The 21,446-nt window shown below is 38.8% G+C and overlaps 1 protein-coding gene across 8 annotated transcripts in view; it reads left to right on the forward strand.

Annotated features, from left to right (window-relative positions):
* The window catches only part of WRN (WRN RecQ like helicase), a 138,212-nt gene that overhangs the window by 67,138 nt on the left and 49,628 nt on the right, over positions 1-21,446 (forward strand). For all 8 annotated transcript variants that reach the window (XM_051834121.2, XM_051834127.2, XM_017339061.3 and 5 more), the window contains 4 exons: positions 5,813-5,919; positions 11,506-11,693; positions 14,686-14,860; positions 20,019-20,200. In XM_051834121.2, the coding sequence (XP_051690081.2) occupies positions 5,813-5,919; positions 11,506-11,693; positions 14,686-14,860; positions 20,019-20,200 (652 nt within the window). The remainder of the gene's footprint in view (positions 1-5,812; positions 5,920-11,505; positions 11,694-14,685; positions 14,861-20,018; positions 20,201-21,446) is intronic.

Consider the following 21,446-nt stretch of genomic DNA (forward strand, 5'->3'; position numbering starts at 1 on the left):
AATTAGGCTCCTGTATTAAAATTACCTGTTTATGTATCTGTTTTCACTGTTAGACTATAAACTTTTCAAGGAAAAACATACTATTCTTATTTGCATTTCCTTAATTTGGTGGTTGGTACGTAGTGAGGCACTTAAATATATTTTCTTTTAGTTTTTAGTTACTCATTTCCATTTTATTGGAAAGAAATCTTCCATCTGCTGGTTTACTCCCCAGATTCCTACAACAGATGGGACTGGGCCAGGCTGAAATCAGGAGCCCAGAAATCAGTCCAGTTTTTCTGTGTGAGTTGCAGGGACTCAAATACTTTAGTCATCACCTGCTGCCTCCCAGGGTGTACATTAGCAGGAAGCTGGATCAAAAGTAGATGAGTGGGCTGGTGCAGGCTAATCCTCTGCCTGCGGCACCGGTACCCCAGGTTCTAGTCCCGGTTGGGGCGCTGGATTCTGTCCCGGTTGCTCCTCTTCCAGTCCAGCTCTCTGCTGTGGCCCGGGAGGGCAGTGGAGGATGACCTAAGTGCTTGGGCCCTGCACCCACATGGGAGACCAGGAGGAAGCACCTGGCTCCTGGCTTCGGATCGGCGCAGTGCCGGCCGTGGCGGCCATTTCGGGGTGACCCAACGGAAGGAAGACCTTTCTCTCTGTTTCTCTCTCTTTCACTGTCAAAAAAAAAAAAAAAGTAGATGAGCTAGGACCAGAACCGGCACTCGATATGGAATGCAGGCATCCCTAAGTGACTTCACTGCTGAACTAAATGCCTGCCTCACTTAAATGTAGTGTTGAATCCATGTTGAGTCTTGGGTTTTATGAAATTACTACTTACCTTTTTTCACATCCTAAATTTAAATTCAATTGATGTGTTAAATTTAGGAAACCAGCCTCCAACCTTGAAACCTGATTGAAGAGGCCTGGAGTAGGGTCTGACATCTGTACTTTTCACAGGCATTCTGATGTATAGCCAGGGTTGGAAAGCCATATCTTTGATTTATGGCTATTAGTAAATGTAATTGATTACAAATAAGCAAACACTCAGGGCTGGTGTTGTCGTGCAATGCGTTAAGCCACCACCTGCAATGCTGACATCCCATTTGGGCACCAGTTTGAGTCTCAGCTGTTCCATTTCCTGTTCAACTCCCTGTTAATGCACCTGAGAAAAGAGCTTGGGCTCCTGCATGCATGTGGGAGCAATGGATGGTTTTCCTGGCTCCTCCTTTTGCTTGGCCAAACCCTAGCCATCACAGTCATTTTCTCTCTCCCTTTCTCTCTCTCTGTCTCTTCTATAACTGCCTTTCAAGTAAATAAATAAATATTTTCTTAAAGAAACAAGGGGGCCAGCCCTGTAGTATACCAGGTAAAGCTGCCGCCTGCAGTATTGGCATCCCATATGGCACTGGTTTGAGACTCGGCTGCTTCCAATCCAGCTCTCTGCTATGGCCTGGGAAAGCAGCAGAAGGTGGCCCAAATCCTTGGGCCCCTGCACCTTCATGGGAGACCCAGAACTGGCTCCTGGCTTCAGATCGGCCCAGCTCTGGCTGTCGTGGCCATTTGGGGAACGAGCCAGTGGACAGAAGTTCCATCTCTGTCTGTCTCTCTCTTTTTCTCTGCCTCTGTCTCTCTGTAGCTCTTTCATATAAATAAATAAATCTTTAAAAAAAGAAACTTATATGATCTCAGAGCTTATGTTCTAGAAAATATAAACAGAAGTAGTTAAAAGCTGATGCCACTTCTTTTGCCCTTAAAATTTTTAAGATTTGTTGGTTTTTGTTTTTAAGATTTATTTATTTATCTGAAAGGCCTAGTTACAGAGAAACAGGGAGAGACAGTGAGAAATCTTTCATCAGTTGGCTCACTCCTGGCTGGGCCACGCTGAAGCTAGGAGCCTGTACCTCCACATGGGTGCCAAGGGTCCAAGCACGTAGGATTTGAACCGGTACTAATGGGGTGTCCATATTCCAGGAAGCAGCTTAACCCACTGAGCCACAATGCTGACCTTCTTCGTGGTTATTCTCAGCCATCCAAGTGTTGCGTTCATGGCTTCTTTTTTTTTTTTTTTTTTTTAATGGACAGGCAGAGTGGAAAGTGAGAGAGAGAGAGACAGAGAGAAAGGTCTTCCTTTGCCGTTGGTTCACCCTCCAATGGCCGCCGCGGCCAGCGCACCATGCTGATCTGATGGCAGGAGCCAGGTGCTTCTCCTGGTCTCCCATGGGGTGCAGGGCCCAAGTGCTTGGGCCATCCTCCACTGCCTTCCCGGGCCACAGCAGAGAGCTGGCCTGGAAGAGGGGCAACCGGGACAGAATCCGGTGCCCCGACCAGGACTAGAACCCAGTGTGCCGGTGCTGCAAGGCGGAGGATTAGCCTAGTGAGCCACGGTGCCGGCTCATGGCTTCTATTACAAATGCCAGTGGTTGAGACCTTAAACTGAACTAAGCAATCTGAACGTTCCCAGATTATATGATCTATTTGTATTATTACGTATTAAAACTATTCCAGATAGGTTAAGTTTTCAGTACTGCGGTATCTCTTTGAATCGTTCCTTACTCATAACTCTAGGGAAGTGTTTAACAATTTTTCTAACAATATTATGAAAACAAACTTGTAGATTTGTTGTATGTATTCAAACCAATAGGTTGAGGGCTTCCTATGTTTTTTGTTCTTGTTTTTCCTATAATCAAACGTACTTACTGGTAGCGACTAATTAAAGTTTTGTTCTAGAGTTTTCAAGCTTTGCTGCAGCTTTCCAGCCTTTCCAACCTTTGCTGCAGTGTCCGAGTACCTCAGAAATGAATGTTTGATTAAGTGCATTATCAAAGAGCGCGTCCATCAGCCACTAAACCCCCTTATTGGCATATTAAGTTTTTGCCTTCAATGGGAAGTGAATCTGATACGTCTCCTCTTATGTTCTTGTGAATAGTTCAGCATTTTTGATTATGCATAACTACCCAATATATAAATTTCATGATTTTGTTGCCAGAAGTATGGTATCTGTCCTTAGTGGTCCCAGGATGTTTTGTTCCATTTTAGCATGTGATGCTGTTACATGAATAATTAGCTTAAGTGTTAAAGTAAATATTTTATATTTCCAACAAGAATCTATAACTATTTTTGTAATGGATTAACTACACTCATTAGCATAGTATACTTTGTAGATAAAAATGTACTCTTCAGTTGACTCTGTTGAACAAAAAGAACTAAATTAAATGAAACTTAGTTTTAAAATATTTTTCTTCGGCTTTTGTTTGTGAGAAATTGTAAAATGCTTGCAAAAATGAATGTACTCAGAATTGTATTTGTTCAGTAGTCTGACATTTAGCTAATCAGATTTATTGATTTTGGGTAAATGTTAAATTATTTAAGTAGTCTGGATTTGTAACAGAAACAGCAAACATATTTTTATGTGGAGACTCCTTAACAACCAAACCTTTTTCCTGAGGAAATAAGGCTTGAATGACAAGTATGCCAAAATGAAATAGGTGTAGAGGGCCTAGGGAGAGACTAGGGCTTGCACATTTAAAGTGACTGTTGGCAAAAATTTGCCAGTTTGAAAAACCTGTAACTAAGACTTGTAAAAATAAGGAGTTTTCAAATAAAGGAGGACCATCGTCTTGGTCTTGACCTATTTAATTTAAAACCAGAATGATTTAGTCACTAAAACAATACAAGTACAGTAGTAACATAAACTTTTTTCCCCAGCCACTGAGCAGTAACCAAGGGGACTTTGAATCTGATCAGCCAGCTTTGCTCATACTTAGTAGACTGCTTTCTGCCTACTCCAAGCTTTTTGGGTTTTTTTTTGACAGGCAGAGTTAGACAGTGAAAGAGAGAGAGACAGAGAGAAAGGTCTTCCTTCCGTTGGTTCACCCCCCCCAAAATGGCCACTACTGCCAGCGCGCTGTGCTGATCTGAAGCCAGGAGCCAGGTGCTTCCTCCTGGTCTACCATGCGGGTGCAGGGCCCAAGCACTTGGGCCACCCTCCATTGCCTTCCCAGGCTACAGCAGAGAGCTGGACTGGAAGAGGAGAAACCAGGACAATTCGGTGCCCCAACCAGGACTAGAACCTGGAGTACCGGCGCCGCAGGCAGAGGATTAGCCTAGTGAGCCACGGCGCCGGTCCCCAAGCTTTCTTAAGACTCTTTTGTAGCTGCCAATCTCAGTGAGTTATAATTGTTGGTTTGCATGTCTGTCTCCTATTTTAAAACTGTGAACACTTCAAAGTTGTGGATTGTATTTTTTTAAAAGATTTATTTAGTTGTTTGAAAGGCAGAGTTACTGAGAGAGAGAGGCAGAGGCAGAGAGAGAGAGAGAGAGGTCTTTCATTGGCTGGTTCACTCCTCAGATGGCTGCGAAGGCCAGAGCTGCACTGATCCAAAGCCAGGAGCCAGGAGCTTCTTCCCTGTCTCCCATGCGGGTGCACGGGCCCAAAGAATTGGTCCATTCTCCACTGCTTTTCCAGGCCATAGCAGAGAGCTGGATTGAAAGTGGAGCAGCTGGATCTTGAGCCAGCGCCCATATGGGATTGCCAGCACTGCAGGTGGTGGTTTTACCTGCTACACCACAGTGCCAGCCCCATGGATTGTATTTTATTAATCTTTTTATTCCTAGAAAAGTGTTTGGATCATAGTGGGCATTTAATAGCCATAATAACAATAGTTTTTTTTTTAATTGAACTCTTTTTTTGTTTGTGCCAGGCCCTATCTTAGCATTTTATGTGAATGATCTAAATTAATGTTTAGCATAAGTTAAAATTGTGTTAGATTCTCTTCTCCACATTATACTTGGGAGGACTGAGACTTGGAAAGCTTAAGTAACTTGCCTAAGGAAGAACACATGGTGAGTGAGGGATCCAGGTTCTGTGTGCATGCAGACTCATGTGGAGTTTTTAATCTGCCCCCAACTCCCACCTCTGCACTAGTGGAAAAATATTAATTCTCAGAGAAGTATCAAGTATGATCAGCCTGAGTGAAGGAAAACATTTTTGTCTTAAGTATTAATGTGGTAATTGAGGTGTAAGCACTGCCATCATTACTTTGAAATGTTTTAAGACTTTTTAATGGATGGTGATGGTGGTTTAATGGATGGTACTCAATGAAACACTTTTCTGAAGTGCGTTACTACACATTCTTGATCCCCTTTCAGTTTATGTGTATGGGACAGGTTGGAGTGGAGAGGTTACTAGGGAAGAGAGAACAGATTATGTTCCTCACCCGCTTTGTATTTAATGAGATTTAGTTCTTGACATCCCATCTTAGACTGGAAAGTGTGGGGTGTTGTCCCATGGACTCCACGGTATGATATGTGCACAGTCATGGAGAGCGAGGTCCCTAACCTCAGTAGAAATGTGCTGACTCCTTCTGTTTCTTCTGATAGCTAATCTTGGCGATGAAATTTAAGGTGTGCCAAAGAGATACAGAGCAGTTCTTTTTAAAAAGATACTATTGTTACAGATCGTTCATGAGTGATAGTTTTGAGCATAAAGTAATAGTAAGGGATCCATTTTTCTGAGGAACATTGATGAAATGTAATGAATGTATTGTTTGAATTAACATATAAATTTTCCCTTTTTAATGTTTATGCATTTATTCATATAACTCCCTGTCCTTGTTATCAATAATGATTTTTGGTGTTGACTGATGTTATTTATACTTAAATTTTTATACTGGCCAAATATATTTTATATTGGCCAAATATTTTGATTTGAGTTTATTGAATTCTTCTTTTTCTAATACTTACATATGCTAAATGGAGAAGTTACTGTTGACTTAGATAAGTTCTTTCTTTTGGATTTTATTTTTTGCATTTGTTTGTTTTCTTTCTTAAGGTATCACACTCATTGCAGTGGATGAGGCCCATTGTATTTCTGAGTGGGGGCATGACTTTAGAAGTTCATTCAGGAGCTTGGGCTCCCTAAAGACAGCACTCCCACTGGTAAGCGGTGCCAAGTCTAATGTTTGAAATGGTCTTTCTACCAAGTGCAGCATCCAGGATTGGGAGATGCTCAAAAAGCTGAAGACTCAGGGCAGATGGATGGCATTTGCAAGGGAAAGATTAAAAAAATTAACCTTGGCTTCCTTCTAAAGTTGGCATGTAATTTTTTGAGGAATATTGTAGAACAAGGCATGGCCTACCCTTTCTGAAAGAACCAGATAGTAAATATAGTAGTACTTATCCCTGGATATATTCCACAGTAGCTGCCTGAAACTGCAAATAATACCAAATCCTCTGTATTCCATGTTTCTAGTTTGTTTCATGCATAAAATTGTTAAAGATATAATATAAAATCACCTCTAGACTATTACATAAAGTATATATAAAACATAAATGAATTTTATGTTTAGACTTGAGTCTCATCCTCCAGAAATCCTATTACATGTGTGCAAATATTCCAAAATCCAAATTAAGTGTCCTGCCCAGCTCTACCATGAACTTCCTGTGTGGGAATGTTACTTCTCTGATTTCCAGCTTTATCATCAGAATTCATTCATTCATTTTTCATTTACCAGTTATTTATTGGCATGTACTGTGAGCCAGGTACTATTCTAGCTTATAGACCAAGCAATAAAAAATTCCTCCCCAGAAGGAATATTCTAGTGGGAACTCACAAACAATAGACAAAATGTAGTAAGTTAAATAGTAGTAAGTGCTATTCAAAAATTCCAAAGGCATATGAAGAATGTTGAGTGTTGGGGAGGGATGATTAATTTAATATCTCAAAAGTAGTAGCCCAGGATTACTAAGTGAGAAAGCAGTGTTTCAGCAGAGACCTGACAGAAGCATGGGAGTGACTCATATGAATTTTCCAAGAGAAAAGTGTTAGGAACAAGGAATAGCAGGAGCAAAGCCCTGAGGCAGAAGCACACCATGGGGCAGGGTTGCTGGGCCCAGTGAACGGGGAGGCGAATAACAGAAGCAGAAGTAAGAAAATGCAACACCAGATCACAAGAAGCTGATGAGCTGTGGTTGTGGTGTTTGCCTTTGTTCAGAGTGAAATGGTATGCTATCTGATTTCTATTTTTTTTTAAGATTTTATTTATTTATTTGAAAGTCAGAGTTACACAGAAAGAGAGAGGTCTTCCATCCGGTGGTTCACTCCCCAATAGGCCGCAACGGCTGGAGCTGCGCCAATCCGAAGCCAGGAGCCAGGAGCTTCTTCCGGGTCTCCCACGTGGGTGGGTGCAGGGGCCCAAGGACTTGGGCCATCCTCCACTGCTTTCCCAGGCCACAGCAAAGAGCTGGATCAGAAATGGAGCAGCCAGGACTAGAACCAGGACCCATATGGGATGCCAGCGCTTCAGGCCAGGGTGTTAAACCACTGTGCTACAGCGCCAGCCCCAGCTTTCCATTTTTTGAAAGTGTCATTCTGGATCCTGTGTTGAAGTGGACTAATGAAGGAAAAGAGTGAAAGCAGGAAGGAGAAAGGAGAAGGTGGCAGGGATCAAGCGAGAAGTGACTGGATTCTGTAATGTGAAGACCTTATGAGATTCCCTTACTGTTAAAGGAACAGTGGAGGATAGGAGAGTCACAGCTTAGGATTTAGCATCAGAAGGATGGACTTGCTATTAAAACAAGATGGGGGAGACTGAGCAAAGAGCAGATCTAGGGTAGGAGAATTTCAAGAAGTCAGTTTCAGATGAGTGTAGTTTGGGATGGCAGAAAAACGTTGAGTAGGCAAAGCAAATGATTCCTAAGAGGTATAAAACATACTTTCTGCCTTCAGGTAGTTTATAATCCAGTAAAGGAGTTTAGATTCATGTAACTTGAGTTTCCCTTATTTGAAATGCTTCAGATCAGAAGCATTTCAGAATTAAGACTTTTTCAGGTTTTTTGGAGTAAATGCCCATGAGTACAGTTGTTGAGTCCTATGATTAAATGCATATTTAGTTTTCTAAGGAACTGCAAAACTGTTTTCCAGAGTGGCTATATCATTTTATATTTCTACCAGTAATGTATGAACAACCTAGCTTCTTCTTACCTTTGCCAATACTTAATGGGTTTTGGAATAGTTGAATACACATAATGAGATACCTTGGGGATACAACCAAGACTAAGCATTTGTGTTTCATATATACTTTATACACGTTGCCTGAAGGCAGTGTATATTTTTAATAATTTTGTGCATTGAAACAAATTTTCCTATGTTATGGAAATCCCTGCTTGTCGCTTTATGTTCAGTGTCCCAGATTTAAAATTTTTGAAGATTGTGGATTTTCAGATTAGGAATGTTTAACCTACATCTGTAAAATAATAATACCAAATAGCTAATCGTATGTGGGGTGGTGCAAATAATATGGAAAGAATACTAGTGATAGTACACTACTAGAAAAGGGGTGTCTATGAGAAAATCACTAGGTGCAGTTCAACTGGAGGACCAATTTCCATTAATTTAGAATTGTTTGAAATCAGCTCTTGGAAACTAGGAAAACTGTTTACTATAATCCTTTCCTAGGTCTTTGATTCTAGAAGGATTGTGTTAAAGGAGTTTTAAATATTTTATGCAGTTCTTAAACAATTTTCAGGTTGAATTAAATTTTTTATTATGTCTGGCTATGGATGTCATTGGATCGTTTTCATTTCTTGGGATGATTAAAAGTAGCGTTTTCCTTCTGTTGAGCCCCTGGGGCAGGCTGTTTGTAAAGCAATGGCTGGAAAACCTTTATCCCCTGATGCTTTCAAGGACTGTCTTTATTAGCGCGAAGTGGTGAGAGATGCCACCTGGTGGCCATAGTGCTGTCGTTTTCCTCACTGTTCTTGGTGCTTTTTTTTTGTTGAATTCCAGTTACACTCAGACAACTGGCCTGAACCTGGGATGCTTCACACCATATTATTCAATAAGTTGAAAAATAGCAAAGAAATCACGAAACCATTGGTCACAAAGATCCTCATTGGAGGGAAGCAGTCAAATTAAGTCTTGAGAAAGAACAGGCGAACAGGAAGCTCCACATCAGTTTGAAAATTCCAGAAAATTCAAACAAGAGGCACTGTGAGAGCCATAAGATACGCTGGTTCTTTCCATTACTATCTCTCCAGCACCTGTTACTACGATTGGCCTGTAGTACACCAGGATCTATTTGTGATGAGTGAATGAAGGAATGGTGTGTGTGTGGGATGTTGAGAGTACAGAGTTAGAATTAGCAACATGACCCAAATTTGAGGCAGATGGAGTAGTTATAATTCTCTCAAGGTGTGGGTGTTATACCATTGAAATATGTGACTAAAATCTTCCTAAATTTTTAAAGTCAGAAGCTAATCTGTATTTCATTACTTATTTTAACAAAATATGGCACCTCTTACCAAAGAAAGCAAGACTTGTCAACTTAAAGAATAAATTTCATAAATTAAGAACTTGATATAATTAGGTGGAAGTATAATTTATCACCCAAATCAGTTTGCTTTTTTTTTTTTAAAGATTTATTTATTTATTTGAAAGGCAGAGTTACAGAGAGGCAGAAAGAGAGAGGGAGAGTTTTCCAACTGCTGGTTCACTCTCCCAAATGGCCACAATGGCCAGGAGTAGGTCAGGCTGAAGCCAGGAGCCAGGAACTTCATCTGGGTCTCCCATGTGGGTGCAGGGACCCAAGCATTTGGGCCATCTTCCGCTGCTTTCCCAGGCACATTTTCAAGGAGCTGGATTGGAAGTTTCAAGGAAGCTGCTTGGACTTGAACCAGTGCTCACAAGGGATGATGGCATTATAGGTGGCAGCCCAATCCATTATGTCATAATACCAGCCTCAGAGAATCTGTAATTTTTACACTTATTCTTAGTAGTATGGTTTCTACTATACCTGCTCATGTTAACACAGACATGAGAGGCCTTCAAAAAGTTCAAGGAAATGCATGGTATGAAAAAACCTATATGTGGATTTCAACATTTCTTGCATCACTGTAAACTTATGTTTTAACTCAATTTTCCATGAGCTTTTGGAAGCAACCTTATATCTATATTAATATTTGATTAGGGAAATTAACTTATTTATAAATTGGCCTGTTCATCTCTAAGTTGTTATATAGATACTTTAAATTCAGAGAACAGTCTGATTGTAAGCCAGAAATCAATGGGATTAATTTTGGAGTTACATATTAGAAATAGTTACACAGAACTTAAAGATATAGAATATAAAAATGATACCAATTACCTGGTCACATTGGTTTTGATTTAATTTGTTTTTATCTGAGAGACTGCTTCAAGTTAAATAGTTTTAGGTGAATTTTGAAATCATTTTTCATTCAGTAAAGTAATATTGTTAAAGTAGTTTATAATTTTTTTTTTTTTTTGGACAGGCAGAGTGGAAAGTGAGAGAGAGAGAGACAGAGAGAAAGGTCTTCCTTTGCCGTTGGTTCACCCTCCAATGGCCGCCGCGGCCAGCGCGATGCGACCGGCGCACCGCGCTGATCCGATGGCAGGAGCCAGGAGCCAGGTGCTTTTCCTGGTCTCCCAGTTTATAATTTTTAATAAATTATGCCTTGTTTTAATTTTGAGTCAAAGTCTATACTTGTTTATTTGCAAATTAGCAAGTTTGCTACTAATTTCCACTTACATACAACATAGTTGCTTAAGCTGGTTTGTGAGGTCAGTGCGGTGTATATGAAGAGCAATTTTATGAGGAAGTTGTTTCCTGTATCTTTAATGGGCCAAAAAATGTTTTTAAGAAAATTATATCATTGGAATAACTCATGATCTAGGAACTTTAGGATAGTCCTTTTTTTTTTTTATTCTGAAGTAATGGCATAATTGAAGCTAGCTCCCTAATGAAAAAAGGGACAAAAATATTAAATCCAGTTTTATGGGAGGGATATTGATATCCTACCTTAGAGTTTCTGAAAATTAGATATTCATGTTTTTCCTGGTACCTGCTTTGGCTGTTAATCCAGTTAAGAAGTCTTTTCTGGGCCGAAAATAGAACATGCCTTGGTTGCTCAAGGAATGAGTAAATAATTCATGTTTCATTTTATACATATTTTTGTATATGGAATGCCGCTGGTTCACCTAGTAAAATGAGAAGTTATCCCACTCATTGGGAGCTTTGCTTCCAGATCTGAGAAGGTATACACCAATATAGTCAATATAAGAGCCTTAAAGACTCAGTGCTTTGTTATACAGTTAGAATTTTAGTGCATTGAGAGAATTGAGAATTTCACAAATTCATAATTTGTGAAAAATCAGAAATAGTGTACCCACTGCTTATATCAGCAATTACAAATGTAATAAGTGTTAAAAACAAACAGAGAGGTAAATAGCTAACAAGTAAGCTAATTCAATAAGACAATGTAATTGAATTTGGAAACCCTGTGGAGTTAATGTTTTATCTAAATGATTTCTGATGTTTACAAGGTAAATATTTTATTCAGATGGCTGAGAAAAAAGTAGGAAGTTTTTTTCTTCCATAAGAATAATTGCAAAGTTGGATTTTGCACTACCACTTGAAAATTGTCTTCACACTCTTTGGGAGAAGGCGGTGGGAATGCTGGGATTTACGAGCCCTCCCCTTTAATAAACATCACTTTCACCACATTCAGGTTCCAATTGTTGCACTTACTGCCACTGCAAGTTCTTCAGTGCGGGAAGACATTGTTCGTTGCCTGAAGCTGAGCAATCCTCAGATTACCTGCACGAGCTTTGATCGACCAAACCTGTATTTAGAAGTTGGGCCAAAAACAGGGAATATCCTTCAGGACCTAAAGCAATTTCTCGTCAAAAAGACAAGGTAAGGATTTAATGGTGGATGAATTTCTTAACCATTTCCTTTTAAAAACATATTTTACTTATTATTATTATTAATTATTTCTCTCTAATGCATGTTTATCATATTTCAAATTCTACCTAGCTTTGGTTCAACTCAGATGTGGGGTTATATAATCAATTCAGTGACTGAGGAAAAGGTGCATTTTTGAAGATAGAAACTAATTCTAATATTTTTGTATTCTGTACTATTGCTTGAGCAGGAATATATATGCTTAATAATTGACAAGTGAGCAAACCTAGAGTGAATCCTTCATCTGAGTTCCATCTAGTTCACTAATAACACAACCATCTTCAGTCTTAGGATATATGTTTTTAAATCTTGAGTATATATTTTTATTTGAAAGGCCAAGTGGTAGAGACAGAGATGCATAGACAGATCTTTTATCCTCTGGTTCATTTCCCAAATGGCCACAACAGCTGGGGCTGGACCATGCCAGAGCCGGGAAGCTGGGACTCCATCTGGGTCTCCCAGTGGGTGGCAGGGGCTCTACTTCTTGAGACATCACAGGTTATCTCCCAGGGTCTGCAGTAGCAGCAAGCTGGAATCAGGAGCAGAGCTAGACTTAAATGTAGGCACTCTGATTTGAGATGCAGGCGCTGCAAATGTACCAAGTGCCCACCCCCTGGGATTTTTAAGTCATCCTCCTGTGGACTTGGATATATATATATATATATATGCACACACACACACACACACATACACACATACCATGTTCCACAGAATATCCTTGGTGCTTTATATAAGTGATGTAGTTTAGGCATTATCAGTACTCAATACACTACATATTATTTTCATTTTATTGGTGAAGAAACTATCACATACTTTTTTCGGTTTATTTTTGTAAGGGCATTTTATATTTACGCCAAGAAGCTTCCCTAAACCTTATTCCCTGATCTGTCTGCTCAGTGAAAAGCTTATAATTTTCAAGTCATGTGATGTGGTTTTTAGTCAGAATACAATACATTAATGTTTCTCCTACCAATACAAACACTAAACAAATCCTGGCAAGTAGAGTTTAAGGAGTACCATTAGTCTTTCCTTTGTCTAGAAGGGGATAAAAAGAAAGACCTGTCCTAGGTTAAGGAAACCCTGCAGTTAGTTTTGAGGACCTTAAGGAGAGATTTAGACGCAGAGTTTGCTACCTGTTCAGTTGTCCTGTTTCAGAGTGACTATACTCTGAGTGTTCTGGTTGTCTGGTCTTCTCTTTGAGGTGAGTGCACATCGCGCTTCACTTCCCTTCTGTACTAACGGGAAAACGTTCTCTCGAAGAAGGTGTCTGTTCTAGGCTAGCGCCTCCACAGTCAGATCAGGACCTAACTCGCCAAACATCTTATTCAGTCCATATTAGTCTCAATCTCTAGGGGACTTCCCTCTTTTTATAAACAAGATTGTTTCAAAAAGAAACAGTCTGCTTTCTCATTTTTGTTTTGGTGACAATGTTCTATTTTGATGAGACTGTTGTCCTCATAATATCTTATGCTGATGTTTCCTTCTCACTGTTTTTCATGTTGATTCTGCTGGTTGAGGTCTTTGTTGCTTTTTGACTTGCATTGTCATAACCTCTGCTAACAGAGCTCCCTCCTCCTCAGCACGCCATGATGCACGCTAAGCAGTCAAGATTTATCATCTGAAAGCGTGCTCCGAGGTCTTTGAGTACTGCTCTGGAACTCTTTCCTATAGAGAACACTCCTTAGCCTGACTTTTAAGACCACCCAAGATCTTAGTATTTGATGTGAAATGGTTTTTCTAAAAGCAGATCAAGAAAGATTTTTGTATCCATTTTCAGTCCTCCAAGGAGAGTGATTATAGAGGAACCATTACAGATCTTAGATAAACAGAACTTTTCCTTTTAATGGACAGTAGTCAAGCTTTCCTAGTATTGCTTTTTATTTGCAATTTCTTCCCTTCTTTTAACTCTGCCATTCATTTTCTATTCACATTTCTTCTATTTATAGAGCTGACATGTTTCTTAAACCTTATTTTACTTCTGTATTTACAGTGCATTTAAATTACAGATGAGTTTATTTTTTGAAAGAGAGATTGAAAGAGTTCTTCTGTCCACTGGTTCTCTCTCTCCGTTTCACACACATGCACACAGATTGAGATTGACATCTTCGGTCTACTAGTTCAACTCCCAAGTGCCTTACAACAGCCAGGGCTGGGCTGGGCTGAAGCCAGGAGCCTAAAAATTGAAATCATTAAAGGATATGTATATTTAAAATTAAATAAAGTAAATTCTCATAAATCCAACTTAGTCTTTATATTAAGTCAGCATAAATAAATCTATTTGAGGTATTAAATGTCCATGGAAATCATTGTTTATACTTTTAGCAGATAAGCACAAGTTTCTATAGTAGAAATTCTAACAGATGTCATTTTCTATAACATTCATAGTGTTAAGATTATTCATGAACACTTTGAATTTTAAAGATATTTTAGTACTATAAAATAGCTATTACCTTTTTTAGTAAATAAAGAAGCTCAACTTGATCATTTAAGAGAGAATAAGTATAGCATAACAAAGTTTATGCATGTGCCCACGTAAACATCCACTTCCCTCCTAAGAAAATTAAGACTAGTTGTTAAATCTAGTGTGTTGTTTCTCCCCCAGTTGTTTATTTCAGTAGTTCATAAGTTTTATCAAGTTCTTTGCTGGAAGGAACAAACGTGTTTCTGGGTTTAACTCTTAATTTGAGCTGAAACTGCATCAGAGGCTTTTGCACCTTGACACAGCTCATCTCCACGTGTGACCATGCTTAATGCTATAGATCTCCTTGTAGATTTTTATGCATGTGCTTGGTGCATAAAAGATCTTCATGCTTTTTTACATATACTCTCCCCTTTATGGTCTTTCCCTTAGCAAGTAGAACAGCACATTAAATAAGATAAAACCCAAACTGGTCTGAAGCATATATCTAATACATGTGTGTGTTGTTTTCTTCTTCTTCTGTAGTTCTGACTGGGAATTTGAAGGTCCAACCATCATCTATTGTCCTTCCCGGAAGATGACAGAACAAGTTACAGCTGAACTTCGTAAACTGAATGTGGCCTGTGGAACGTACCATGCAGGCATGAGCTGTAGCAGGAGGAAGGAGGTTCATCATAGTTTCATGAGAGACGACATTCAGGTGTGAGGCTCTGTTGTCATCTCACTGCCTTTTCCCATAGTGGGTGGAAACACATTTCTTAAATACTCATTTGCCGAGTCTTTTTTGAATACTTTGTGTGTATTGGGGCATAGAGCAGTCCCTCTGATAAAGAGAAGCAGCGTGTAATGTCAGAGATAGGTAGGTCAGTCAGCTGTTGCAGACTAGTGTGAATGGCAGCCATGTCCAAGAAGATGTAATTTGAGTCAGGTCTGAACAAGTAAATGAAGTTTGTCCTCTGTGACTGTTTTAGCCTTAGATTTTTTTTTTTTTTTTTAATTTAAGAGAAGGAGTTCTCATTCTCTGATTTATTCCTTAAATGTCCACAACAGTTGGAACTGGACCTGGCCAAAGCTGGAATCCAGGAACACAATCTAGGTCTCCCACGTGGGTGGCAGGAACCCTGTTACTTGAGCCATTACTGCTGCCTCCTAGGATCTGTAGGAAGCTGGAATTGGGAGGCAGAGCCAGGAACTGAATCAAGACACCCTGATAGGGAATACAAGCACCTTAACCAGTGTCTTAGCTGCTAACTGCTAGGCCAGGTGCCTAACTGCAGCCTTAGACATTTTAATTTAAATGAAATTTTATATGTTAAATAAAGCAGATTAAATTAAAATACTTCTCATTGAATATTACAGAGGATCCAACAGCCGCCCAATCTCTAAGCTAGTCCCTGTAGATGTCTTAGAACCATGAGAGGGTGCAGAGGAGTTTGGAAACCACCTGCATGTTTTTGAACAAGTTCAGAGTGTTTTAGAAATGTTAGATTGCGGCACTAGGTGGGATTGGTCTGAAGGTGAAGAAGCTGAAGGACAGAAGGTGGTGTTGAAGTTGATGTGTGAGTTCTGCAGCTGAGATTCCTGTGATGGTTGGCCTGGTTCAGTGGTGTCAGAGAGTACTAGGAAGGACTGAAAGTTGAGTTAAATGTAGTAGGCTGAAGTCAACCCTGTAGCACTGTTGACCTGCACTCCGTCACTGTAAACCTGTGGAATAGCCCTCCTCTCACATGAAGAGGTGAATTTAACTGCAGCTCTGGCGTACCTCTCTATCCAGCCTTCTCTATGATAGATAGATATTATCAACCACTAGTCCACATTGTTCAGAGACTATGGTTTGTATGTACTGTCTGTAAAGTTCACCATGTACAGTCATGCTCTAGTGCATGCCTTTTATGAAAGCATGGTAATTAAAAACTTCATTTGGAAGGCAGAGACAGAGACAGACAGACAGATAGATAGAGATCTTCCTTCTGTTGGTTCACTATCGAAGTATGCACAAGAGCTAGAGGTGGGCCAGGAATCTGGATCTCCTGCATGGATGCAGGGGCCCAAGTTCTTGAGCCGTAACATGCTGCTTCCTAGGGTGCTAGTTAGCAGGAAGCTGGAATTAAGTGGAACCGGGTGGTGGCTTAACTGCTGCTCTCAACACCATCCTCCTGAAAGCATCTTCCTCTTTTTTTCCCTTCTTTCCAAAGATAGCAACAGCTGTCACAGCTGTTGAGAACAGAAATTTTGTCCAAATTCTTGAATGCTTTTTATTTTTTCTGGATTATTTCAGTGGCTTGAAAATTACCAGATGAAATTAGATTAACTGTTAGGACTTGATGGTCAGTCTTCAAGGCTCAGTGGTTTCTTCTATCTTGTTGTATAACTACTTGTTAATTGATATTAAAGCACTTCACAAGGACAACAGGGACTACAGACTTTATCCATGTTATATTGTGATGGGAGGTTTTGTTGTATCATCTGATTTTCCCGACGATGCACAGCTTCATTAAACATCAATGATTAAATATGGCTCAACTTCACAGTGATCATTAACTATACCTGATTCCTAGCAGGGTATATTATGTGTGTGCTAGTGTATTTTGTCTTTCTGTGGTAGGATGTTGTACCTTTTTATCCACATTATGAAAATTAATAAATTAGCCATGACTGTTTCACCCTAGGTTGACATTAGGTGCTGTGTTTTATCTAACAACTGACCCCGTGTACTTCTTTCCTGCCACACGTAATTCTGAAGCTCCACATTTGCATCACAGATTTTCAAACACTGTATCCAACATTTCATCATCAATATAGAATAACTGTGTTCTTGGAATTATTTGCCGTTGAGTCTTTATTTTGTGCCTTCTGAATACATATTGAATTCTACATATTTAGTTTCTGTTCTTTTTACAGTTGATTTGTACTTCAGTGTGGGCCTAAAAATAGAGCTGGCCTCCCTTGGTCTTGGTGTCTTGGATTGCTTGATGCTAAGAATCTTGTTTTTTTTTCTAATTTATGATTTAGAAAGGCATGTAGACCTTTTTTTCCTATTCTTAGAACCAGATCCAATTATATTGGTATGTAGATGTGCGTTTTTCATCTGTGACTGTTCATTCTTTTTTTTTTTTTTTAAGATTTATTTATTTATTTGAAAGTCAGAGGTACACAAACAGGAGAGGCAGAGAGAGAGAGGTCTTCCATCTGATGGTTCACTCCCCAATTGGCCGCAACGGCTGGAGCTACGCTGATCCGAAGCCAGGAGCCAGGAGCTTTTTCCGGGTCTCCCATGTGGGTGCAGGGTCCCAAGGACTTGGGCCATCTTCTACTGCTTTCCCAGGCCATAGCAGAGAGCTGAATCGGAAGAAGAGCAGCTGGGACTAGAACAGGTGCCCATATGTGATGCCTGCGTTTCAGGCCAGGGCGTTAACCCGCTGCGCCACAGCGCCGGTTCTGACTATTCATTCTTTCTTTTAATCTTCACTTTTAGTTTCGTATCTTTTATTTTTGTATTTCATTTTCCCTTTTCAGATGCCTTGAATTCATTTCCTCTCTGAAATAAAGTTGTGAATAAATTGTTTGATAAAGTTTTGTTGTTTACACCTGAGGGTTTATAAGGACATTTTGAAAATCATGTTCGTAGAATCAGTTAATCCCATCTAAATATAATATGATTAGAATGATTGTGTTGCTTATTAAACTCTTAAGTAATGCATAATTGTCTAATTTTATTTACCTAAAAGCTTTACTTAGTTTTCATTCCTGTATTTTCTGTCCTTTGTCATACTTCCTTTTAGTTGTCAGCATTTTCTTGTTATTTCATTTTCTTCCTTATCTTTTCTTTCTTTGAACTTCTGGCCAATCTTAGCACGTGTCTTTTTTTTTTTTTTTCCACTCTTAATTGGTACTTTAACTTTCATTAGGTAAACCTGCAATTCGATTTGTTCTGCTGTGTTTACAATGAAAAGCTTCAGCCTTGCTTGTCTTCCCCTCTTGGGTTTCCTGTGCCTAGTTTTTCTGGTGTTTACCGCTGCATCTTGCCATAATTTGCTTATGGTGCTACTACTAATCTTTTGTGTGTCTGTTTATTAGTTTTAGGCATTTGTCTGTGGACTCTTCAGTTGGAAAGATGAGAGTTCAGCTGCCTTTCACATCCTTTCTTGTTCTTTCATTACTCTGTATTTTTAACTCCCTTTCCTCTAGATTACAGTTTTGGTTAGATCAATATATAGAATTTAAACAATCATTGCTTTGTAAGTACTTTTTACCTCTAGTCTATGTAGTATATCATAGTTATTTTTCTTATCTTTTTGAACTCTTTATAAGTTTTTGTTTAAATTTTTTTAGTTTTCTGTACTTACCAGTATTTTTTCCGTAATACCTCCCCAGGTCATGTAATGTTATCTCATTATATTCTACATATTAGATGCTCTATCCATTTTGTTCTCTTCAAGATGCAGAGATAATACATCATGTGTCTATTATCTTTAATAAGCTATTTCCATCTTTGAATAGTATTAGAAAACATTAAAATGTAGCCAGGTAAGGATACTTGAAACTTCATAGTAATATGTAAGTTTCACTTATATCTTAAGAGCCACTCTGTGACTCATCTATAGGTGTTGATAGGAACCATGTTATTTAATACTTTTTAATACCAAGTGAACATAAATCCCACTTTATGGTCACCAATCCTTTTTTTTTTTTTTTTTTTACATTTAGGTTATTTTTTGTTTTATTCCCATCATGACAATATTACAAAAAACTTACATAGTCTTTGTGTATTTAACCAAATTTATATAGGATAAATTCCTGCAGTTGAATCCCACCAAGGGATATTTGCATTTAAAGTATTTTGTAGAGAGATCTGCCAAATTATCCTCCGAAGAGACTACTCATTACGCTACTACCAATTGGAGTGCAAGAGCTTGTTTCCCTGAACCTTCAACAAGTGTGTGTGATCAGAGTCAGAATCCTTCAGGTGCTTCCACTTTCCCAATTCTACTGATCTCTAGTTTCAGATTTTCTTCTTTTTAGCTGTCTGATCGCACTTGGTTTTCTTTCTTTGTTTCTTTTCCCAAAGAAACCCTTTATTTAATGAGTACAAATTTCAAAAGTACAACTTTAGGAATATAGTGATTCTTCCCAACATACCCGCCCTCCCACCCCTACTCCCACGCCACCCACTTCCTCTCTCCCATTCCTAGTCCCACTGTCCATTAAGATTCATTTTCCATTAACTTTATGCACAGAAGACCAACTCTATACTAAGTAAGGATTTCAATAATTGGCACACATACACACACACACACACACACACACAAACTGTTTGAGAACAGGTTTTACAGTTAATTCTCTTAATATAATTGATTGAGGACAGAAGTCCTGCATGGGAAGTTAAGTGCTATGGAAGTCTTTTGAATCCATGAACTCTGTCAGTATTTAGACAAGGCCATAAGCAAAGTGGAAGTTCTCTCCTCCCTTCAGAGAAAAGTACAGCCTTCTTTCCACTGGGGTCTCTCTGACAGAGATCCTTCATGTAGGACACTCTTTTGTCACAGTGTCTTGGCTTTCCATGCCTGAAATGCTCTCATGGGCTTTTCAGCCAAACCAGAATGCCTTAAGAGCTGATTCTGAGGTCAGAGTGCTATTTAAAACGATTGTTATTCTATCACGTTGCTGTTGGTCACCAATCCTTAATCTATAAATTGGATAATTTCTTAATCTATAAGTGATTGGTAGAAATTATATTAAATTCAGTTTAATTACTTTAGTTAATGAACAAAGTATTCTTAATAGAAATTGTTAAAGTAAGGTTTGGTTCTGCTAAACATGTGTTGTTTATTCCAAAACTGTGTTGTTTTTATTCTCAGTGTGTCATAGCTACCATTGCTTTTGGAATGGGCATTAATAAGGCTGATATTCGCAAAGTCATTCATTATGGTACTCCCAAGGAAATGGAATCCTATTACCAGGAAATTGGTAGAGCTGGCCGTGATGGACTTCAGAGTTCTTGTCACCTACTGTGGGCTGCAGCAGATTCTAACTTGAATAGGTAAAAACACTCATTGCTTCCAACTTACAGATTTCCTTCTTTCTAAGACAGTGTTTGAGGCAGCGTCCAAAGCTACCAGTTATTTGTGAATGCATTTAAAGCCGCCCCCTGAAAAAGAGGAGTCTAAGATCATACAGATATGTTTGCTACAACTTCTGTGAAAGAAATTACAGTTGTGTTAAGTTCCATGAAGCAAAGTTTCCTTGAGTGGTTAGAGTATATCATGGTGTGTTGTGTTTACCCAGTTAATAAGGTCAGGTAGTGCTTCTTTAAGGAAGTAAGAGTTAAGTTGAAGTTGGCAAAAAAAAAAAAAAAAAAAGGATTCAATTAGTTAAAAATGTTTGATATAAATTTTAAACTCTTCCTTCTCTTATTTCCCTTTTGACACCAGTGTCTATATCATGGTTTAATGAACCAGTTTAAATTGGATAGAATACAGCTGTACACGCTACTATTAAATTTGGGATGTATCAAACATCAGTTGATTCCTACCAAGTTATGATTTAATTTGCATTATGCTACAGGAGCTCAAGACATCAACAGCTTGAGTTTTGCAGGCTCATCAATATACTTTTGTTTATCTGGATCTTAAAAGATATTTTAAATGCTTATATCATTAATATTTAATAGGAAATATTAAATAGGAAATAATAGTGATGAGTAATCAAATAATGGTGCTGGAAAACTCATGGTTGATTTTTTTGTATAGATAGGTTGCTCTTTGCATTAGTCCTAAGGGAAATTTAACTTGGGTTAATCACCAAAAAAAAAAAAAAAGAAAAAAAAGAAAAAAGAATTGAACAAGGATTGAGGATGGCTTTATGTGATTGTGATGACAAATCTCTTCTAGAAAGAAAAACAGGTTAAGAATAAGTGAGACTTTCTGGTTCTCAACTCAAAAGGTCACTGTAATTCCCAAAATTTTAGTTTATTGTATACAGAATTCTGTGACTTAGAGATTGTCCAATCATCATTCAGTCATTATGTAATTTTGTATTTCTTGTTGGTGAAACTATGCTATAAGCAACATCCCAGTGCCTATATTTGCTATCTGTTGTATTATCTTTTTTAATAAAATTTTTTTACAGATTTATTTATTTATTTGAAAGGCAGTGATGCATAGAAAGTGAGAGAGAGAGAGAGAGAGATCTTCTATCTGCTGGTTCACTCCCCAAATGGCACAATGGCCAGAGCTGGGCTGGGTGCCAGAAGCCAGGAGCTTTTCCAGGTCTCCCATGTGGGTGCA

The sequence above is a fragment of the Oryctolagus cuniculus genome, chromosome 2 (genome assembly GCF_964237555.1).
Source record: "Oryctolagus cuniculus chromosome 2, mOryCun1.1, whole genome shotgun sequence".
NCBI classification, from domain to species: Eukaryota; Metazoa; Chordata; class Mammalia; order Lagomorpha; family Leporidae; genus Oryctolagus; species Oryctolagus cuniculus.